This window comes from Triticum dicoccoides, chromosome 1B (assembly GCF_002162155.2).
Source record: "Triticum dicoccoides isolate Atlit2015 ecotype Zavitan chromosome 1B, WEW_v2.0, whole genome shotgun sequence".
In the NCBI taxonomy this organism is placed as follows: Eukaryota; Viridiplantae; Streptophyta; class Magnoliopsida; order Poales; family Poaceae; genus Triticum; species Triticum dicoccoides.
The window spans coordinates 578,771,967-578,779,143 of NC_041381.1; the positions used below are offsets into that span (position 1 = coordinate 578,771,967).

Genomic DNA, 7,177 nt, shown 5'->3' on the forward strand with positions numbered 1-7,177 from the left:
GGTGCCGTGTAGGCGGTGAAGGGCGGCGGCGGTGTTGCCAGTACCAACTACAAGAACTGTTGCGAGGGGTAGGGTCGCTATGCTCGGGGAGGGGGCGGCGACGCAATGCAGAGGATAGTACGTGGCTATTTACGGGAGGAAGGCGATGGTAGAAGGAAGACGACCTCGAGGGATCTAATTATATATGACCAATAAGACATACGAGTAGATCAAACGGTTGGGAGGCAGCCGGTCGAAATTTTGGCCGGTCGGCCGGCGCCGAGCGCGCTGGCCTTAAAATAACTTAGCAAATTCGACGACACTTTTTTTTAAGAATCGAAGAAGCACTTGCCGAACTTTAACGCCGGCTTTGCTGAAAACTCCGTATAACAAACCAGAAAGATGCTTCCGTCATCCTTGCCGAGCTTAATAGCTACTCCCAGTAGTTGTACAAGCGGCCACCCCTTGCCGCGGCGATGGCCAGCCACCAGCTACGCCTCTTCCAGCTGCTGCTGCTGCTGCTCCTCTCGTCGGCTTCCCAGGCCCGGGACATCATCTCGCCGGGCCAGCCGCTCAGGGGCAACGACACGCTGGTCTCGGCCGGCGCCGGCAGCTACGTGCTCGGCTTCTTCACGCCGCCGGGCTCCAACAACACCTACGTCGGGCTGTGGTACGCCAAGGTCCCCGTCCGCACCGTCGTCTGGGTCGCCAACCGCGCCGACCCCGTCCCGGGCCCCGTGGAGCGCAACGCGCGCGCGACCCTGTCCGTCTCCGCCGACTGCACGCTCTCCGTCGCCGACGCCAACTCCACCGTCGTCTGGTCGGCCCCCCCGGCGCCGGGCGCGGGCGCCGGGAAGTGCACGGCGCGGCTGCTGGACAGCGGGAACCTCGTCGTCTCCGACGCGAGCGGGCATGTGGCGTGGCAGGGGTTCGACCACCCCACCGACACTCTGATTCCGGGGATGCGGGTGGGGATGGACTTCGGCACCGGCGCCAACATGACGCTGACGGCGTGGACGAGCCCCTCCGACCCGTCCCCCGGGCCGGTGGTCGCAGTCATGGACACCACCGGCGACCCCGAGGTGTTCATCTGGAACGGGGCGGAGAAGGTGTGGCGCTCCGGGCCCTGGGACGGGCTCCAGTTCACCGGCGTCCCGGACACGGCCACCTACATGGGCTTCAACTTCAGCTTCATCAACAGCCCCAAGGAGGTGAGCTACAGCTTCCAGGTGGCCAACTCGAGCATCGTGTCCCGGCTGGCGCTCAACAGCACGGGCGCCGCCGGCGGGCTGCTGCAGCGGTGGACGTGGGTGTGGGCGGCCGGCGCGTGGAACATGTACTGGTACGCGCCCAAGGACCAGTGCGACGCCGTGAATCAGTGCGGGCCCAACGGGGTGTGCGACCCGAACAGCCTGCCGGTGTGCGAGTGCCTCCGCGGGTTCGCGCCGCGGTCGCCGGAGGCGTGGGCGCTGCGGGACAACCGCGCCGGGTGCGCGCGCGCGACGCCGCTCGACTGCGCCAACGGCACCGACGGCTTCGTGCTGATGGCGCACGCCAAGGTGCCGGACACGACGGCCGCCGTGGTGGACTACCGCGCCGGCCTCGCGGAGTGCGCGCAGCGGTGCCAGCGGAACTGCTCGTGCACGGCGTACGCCAACGCCAACCTGAGCGGCGCGCCGGGCCACCGCGGGTGCGTGATGTGGAGCGGCGCGCTGGAGGACCTCCGCGTGTTCCCCAACTTCGGCCAGGATCTGTACGTGCGCCTCGCCGCCGCCGATCTAGGTACGTGCCGGCCTACGTGTCCCCGTTCCGTTTGCACTCATTTTTCTTTTTCTAATTTTCTACTGTTATAAATTCGATTAGAATGGAATGTGCCATGTGATTACTCATGATGGTTCTTGGTTGGTGAAAAAATTGTTCCGTCCTATCCTTTGGTCCAAGCACAGATAGCTTCGGGCTGGCATCTAAAACTTTTTGTTTTGGTTTAATTAATTAATTTAGGCATGTGCAGAGTGCCGGCTTTAGTTTGTCCCGATCAAGCACCGGCTAGTGGGGAAAATGCAGAACTAGATCTTGCACAGTTATTTAGTCAGTGAGGGGCCTCACTCCACTGTTCTGTTTAGAGTGAAAGCCACTTTTTAGGAGCAATTAGGAAAGTGATTCAACGAATTATTTAGCTTTGGGCATGGTCAAACTTATTCTCGAGCATAGTCATACCATAATGCGGTCCAACTGTCCTCTTATTATGAAATGAACTTTGAGTACTACTACTCGGTTAGATGAGAGGTTGTGATCATCAAATCCTGAAAAATCCCTCTACAAACAAAGCAACCATTACACATACAGTATGTTGAGGCATTGAGGGCATGGGCTAATATAATCCTTGCTCTGCTCGAGGAGGAAACGTAAGTTTGAAGACACCATACAGATCAGAAAATTTAGTTAATTTGTTGTCACTTCCACAGCTTTATTTAGGGGAGGAAAGTTGATGCGTGTGTTTTTTTGAAATTGGGGGAAAGCTGATGCGTGTTTTTTTAAAAAAAATTGGGGGAAAGCTGATGCGTGTTTTTTTTTTGAAATTGGGGGAAAGTTGATGTTGATATGCCCTGGAACTTTTTCTTGATCTTTTTATTGGGTCTTGCCAATGTATCTTCCGTTGATTGGGTTTACTATCAGCCCCGGCAAGGCGGCAGGAAGCGTGCACCTGAGCTGGACCGCGATAATGAGCATTTGTTCTGCGCGATCAGCAAGAGGGCACTTTACTTTACAGATAAGAGCGCAAGCTGACAGCAGCAAACTGGTAGTAATCACCACTTATTAGAAAAATGAACAATCGGACGCCACAAAAACGATTCTGGAATAGAAAGGGCTCCTCTGACGATGATGCCCACCCTGATGGATACCCCATGTCGATCCCGTAGATCATATCAGAAGGGACAAAGGAGGTACATCTGTACAATCTGGGGGGTTCCCGTTCTGCAAGGGGTACAGTTGGTGGGAAGAGAATCTCCATGCTATACATGGGGACAAATTTTAAGCTGGGCCAGCCGAATGCGATTAGGCCCCAAATGCTTACCGTACTCCCTCTATGCTATATCTCCACGTACAAAGTAGTGTACATATCCGCGTGCGTGCTGTGGCTTTCAGATCATCTCCCTGATCCTGATGTAGACCTGACGGTCTGCTCCAACGGAAGTATGGCGAGCCAAACACGATTTGCCGATGCAGCAGTTGAGTTTGAGTCCACCCCAAGTCCCCAAGCAAGCAGCTGGAGACCTCCGGCTCCAGCTCCAGGGAAGAGGAAGACGACTTGGGCGCCAGCGCGATCATGCACTCCTCCTGCACCACACAGCGCACACCTGAAAATGGCCACATGGGAAACCAGTGAAATTGGCCTGACAGATTAGCAGCAGCTCAGCACGTCGGCCTCACTTTTTTTTCAGAGTTGGCCCTGCTGGTGGAGGCAGGCAGGGTCGCAGTCCCAATCTGATCTCCCGGCGCTCCTGCTAATCAGCAACGGACACGTACGGCGATCCGTTTCCTTGAGGAAGAAGCGATTTCGTGTTGCAACGGCCAAGTCCAATTTTTTTTTTTTTTGAAACGAGCCAAGTCCAAATTTAGAGTGAGGTGTCTCCGTTGTGCCGAGTAGAGTATATATTTGGTGATGCTGCCTGTCCAGTCCAGATGCCGTGAGGAATCGCAGGACGTCCAGGCGGATGATGACGCCCGACCAGTGTCCAAATCCAGACGTTTTTTCCTAATATGGTAGGTGTGGGGTGTGCGTTTCCCACGTGTGGTTGACGCGTGTGAGCCATTATCTAGGTATATGCCTGATGAATGATGCATTACCGAAAATAAGGGAGAAAGGAGGCCACGGCACTCTGTGTCTCTGTCCGACATTAGATTCAGTTGCCAAGGAACCAAACAGTTGGCAAAAAGAATTACAGCAACATACCTGGTCTATTGATCGTTGCCACCACTAAGCTTCAATGCTTGCAAGCTGTGACTGAACTATCCTCTTGGTCAAGTATTTCTGTTGGACAAGAAGGACAAATGTTGGATCAACAGACCGGCCTTTACTTCGCTAGTTACTTTGCACATGCAACATTGTTAGCCATGGAGCCCCTTGCTTTATGTTGTGTTCAGAATTCCACCCAACAGGACCCCGGACCTGAGAGGCTTAAAAACCTGGTAGCTACCTGGTGGGGGCATGGCCACCTACCAGCATTTGACCCATGGCATCCAGTGATCTGCAAGCAAGAGTTATGTAATGATGATGTAAACCATTCGGAATGTTATAAAATTTAGATGGACTAGTTAGCCCTACGTGCAAAAATGAAAATACTACACAACCAATGTCAGATAAAAAAAACTTGTTTATCAGATAGTACAGTACAGAAGACCACACACATAGAAAAAAAATCCAGAAAAGTGAACCAGTAGCAGAGTTCGTTCACTAGATGCACTCACCCTATGTCTGTGTGTCGATATATTCACATGTGAATATTTCAACACAAGGTCGCAGTTATGCTAGGTTCGCAATATTCTCAGCAGCTCTCCAAATGCTTGCATTCATCGGCCATGTCCATCATCAAACTAATATATGAGTACTTACTACTGTATTGTATACATTGACATCTAAGCTTTACGGAGACACAAATGTTGTAGATAAGATACAGCCATGTCCATGATCAAACTAAATCGTGATTTACTTGCACAGATGCAACTAGCAAGTCCGATAAGAAGGCGCATGTTATAATTGCAGTCGCTGTGAGCATCTGCGCACTGGCAGCTATTATAGCGCTTGCAGGGTTCTTCTGGTGGAGAAGAAAGAGGGCAAGAGCAAGACAGTCAGGTAATGCCAAATGATCTATGTGGTTCTGACTTTCAGATAAGAAGAACATTACCTCTCTTCAGAGGAAAAAAAGAAGAGCTAACCTCTTATTTGCTGATGTCATTTCAAAATATGATGTTTCAGTAGGAGCACCAAGTAAATGGAGTGGTGTTTTGCACAGCAGAACACTAACGAGTGAAGGAACCAGTCATGGGGCTGATCTGGATCTGCCAATATATGATCTGGAGACAATAGCAGAAGCCACACAAGGGTTCTCAACTGACAACAAGCTTGGTGAAGGTGGCTACGGGCCAGTCTACAAGGTACTGAAGTTTTTAAGGACTCCATTAGTAGTTTCGAAACATCGGGTAATCGCAACTTCAGGTCTTGCAAACAAGTATAACAAAACATAATTACTAGTTGAAAATAAAGATGACATTCTAGTTTTCTTTTCATAATATAGAGCAGTCTCACACGTCTGATTCAAAATACTTTCTTCAAAATTACAGGGTAAGCTTGAGGATGGACAGGAAATAGCCGTTAAGACACTTTCGCAGGCATCGACACAGGGTCCCGATGAGTTCAAGAATGAGGTTATGCTGATAGCGAAACTCCAGCATCGGAATCTTGTTCGACTGATCGGCTGCTGCATCTGTGGACAAGAAAAAATACTCATATATGAATACATGGCAAACAAGAGCCTGGACTTCGTCCTGTTCGGTACGCACTTAACCTCTGTGAGCATGAAAGTTCCCTATCTTCCAAAGAACAGATACTGATTTACCTGTTTTTATCATCAGACAAATCCAAGAGCATGCTTCTGGACTGGCAAACCCGGTACCGCATAATCGAGGGGATCGCCCGAGGATTACTGTATCTTCACCAGGACTCGAGATACAGAATCGTTCACAGAGATCTCAAGACAAGCAACATTCTCCTGGATAAGGACATGACCCCTAAGATTTCAGACTTTGGCATGGCGAGGATATTTGGCGGCGACGACTCGGAGATCAATACGCTTCGAGTGGTCGGCACCTAGTAAGTTTCAACAAGCAATTCAATCACCTTATATCAACAATGTTAATCTCCTAATATGGATGATCCTTACATGGTTCCCTGTTGCAGTGGCTACATGGCTCCGGAGTACGCGATGGACGGAGTGTTCTCGGTGAAATCGGACGTGTTCAGCTTCGGCGTCATCGTGCTGGAGATCATCACCGGCATCAGGAACAGGGGCGTCTACAGCTACTCCAGCCACCTAAACCTTCTAGCACATGTAAGCCTGAATGAACATGTCTGAACATGTAGCTCGTCAATGTCTCGCCACTATCTCTGAATCTCTGAAATTTAGAAAAATCTCTGAATCTCTGAATATTTTTACCAGGTGTGGAGCTTGCTGAGCGAGGGGAAGAGCCTGGAGCTGGTGGACGAGACCCTGAACGGGACGTTCGAGTCGGAGGAGGTGGTCAAGTGCCTCAAGGTGGGGCTGCTGTGCGTGCAGGAGAACCCGGACGACCGGCCGCTCATGTCGCAGGCGCTCACGATGCTGGCCGCCGCCGACGCCGCGTCGCTGGCGACCCCCAAGCAGCCCGGCTTCGCCGCGAGGCGGGCCGCGGCGACTGCGACGGCCACGGGCACGGAGGACACGTCGTCGAGCAGGGCCGACTGCAGCTTCGTGGACAGCATGACCATCACCATGATCGAGGGCCGGTAGACATGTCATTGTTTTGGTAATTTGTGTAGCTTAGCACTGATTTTGTTGTTCAGTGAAAGTTAAGATGTGTATTTGTGCAATTGTACAGCGAAAAGAAATCAATGGATGGGTGATGGTTGAAGTTGTTCGTCACCTTGCAAACAGCGCCGTCGTGGCCGGCCATGGGAGGGTCGCAGAAAACACGGCGGCGACCGCAGATTCCGAAACCGGCGCCGGCGGGAGGAATATGCCGCACGATGGCGCGCCACCTTTTTCTTTTGCGACGGAAATTCCCGCTTTACTTTGGGCCAGAGCACGGAAGGCCGTGGCACACGGCCCGGGCCTTCGGGAACATGTATGCTCCGCGGGTCCCACGAGATGTTTTTCTTTTTTGTACTAAGGGTGCCACATGAAAAGATGTGATGGTTCTACAAAAAAAGGATGTGATAGGTGCTTTTCTTCCAATGTTGGTATTCTAACTCGTGTTGATAATTACTTTTTGTTGGCTTATTGAATTGATGTGGGCTGACCAGTGAAGAGCATCATGTCACTATATGATCATACCGGACAGACATCAATTTGATAAAATGGGTGACGTTACATAGTGGAAAATGTTTTTCTCCCCAAACTCTTCTACTCTGAAAACACTGGTTTAGACTTGGCCTCGTTCT

General features: G+C 51.7%; 1 protein-coding gene across 3 annotated transcripts; it reads left to right on the forward strand.

Moving 5' to 3' along the window:
- The first annotated feature begins 357 nt into the window (after positions 1-357).
- LOC119348881 (receptor-like serine/threonine-protein kinase SD1-8) lies at positions 358-7,036 on the forward strand. 3 transcript variants are annotated; one of them, XM_037616877.1, is made up of 8 exons: positions 358-1,761; positions 4,700-4,834; positions 4,961-5,136; positions 5,323-5,533; positions 5,614-5,851; positions 5,939-6,089; positions 6,198-6,523; positions 6,616-7,036. In XM_037616877.1, the coding sequence occupies exons 1-8, from the start codon at positions 456-458 to the stop codon at positions 6,638-6,640; spliced, it is 2,568 nt and encodes an 855-aa protein (XP_037472774.1). In that variant the 5' UTR covers positions 358-455; the 3' UTR covers positions 6,641-7,036. The 3 variants fall into 3 exon arrangements, with proteins under 3 accessions (XP_037472774.1, XP_037472773.1, XP_037472776.1); XM_037616876.1 differs by having other exon boundaries at positions 359-1,761; positions 4,958-5,136; positions 6,616-7,035; XM_037616879.1 differs by having other exon boundaries at positions 360-1,761; positions 4,958-5,136; positions 6,198-6,654.
- Positions 7,037-7,177: the final 141 nt, after the last annotated feature.

What these genes read in the sequence shown, in the direction of transcription:
- LOC119348881 (XM_037616876.1), top strand. Translation starts at nt 456, where the DNA reads ATGGCCAGCCACCAGCTACGCCTCTTCCAGCTGCTGCTGCTGCTGCTC. An exon ending in CCTGGACTTCGTCCTGTTCG is followed by an intron (nt 5,534 to 5,613) that starts GTACGCACTTAA and finishes TTTTATCATCAG; the next exon opens with ACAAATCCAAGAGCATGCTT. An exon ending in ACCTAAACCTTCTAGCACAT is followed by an intron (nt 6,090 to 6,197) that starts GTAAGCCTGAAT and finishes TATTTTTACCAG; the next exon opens with GTGTGGAGCTTGCTGAGCGA.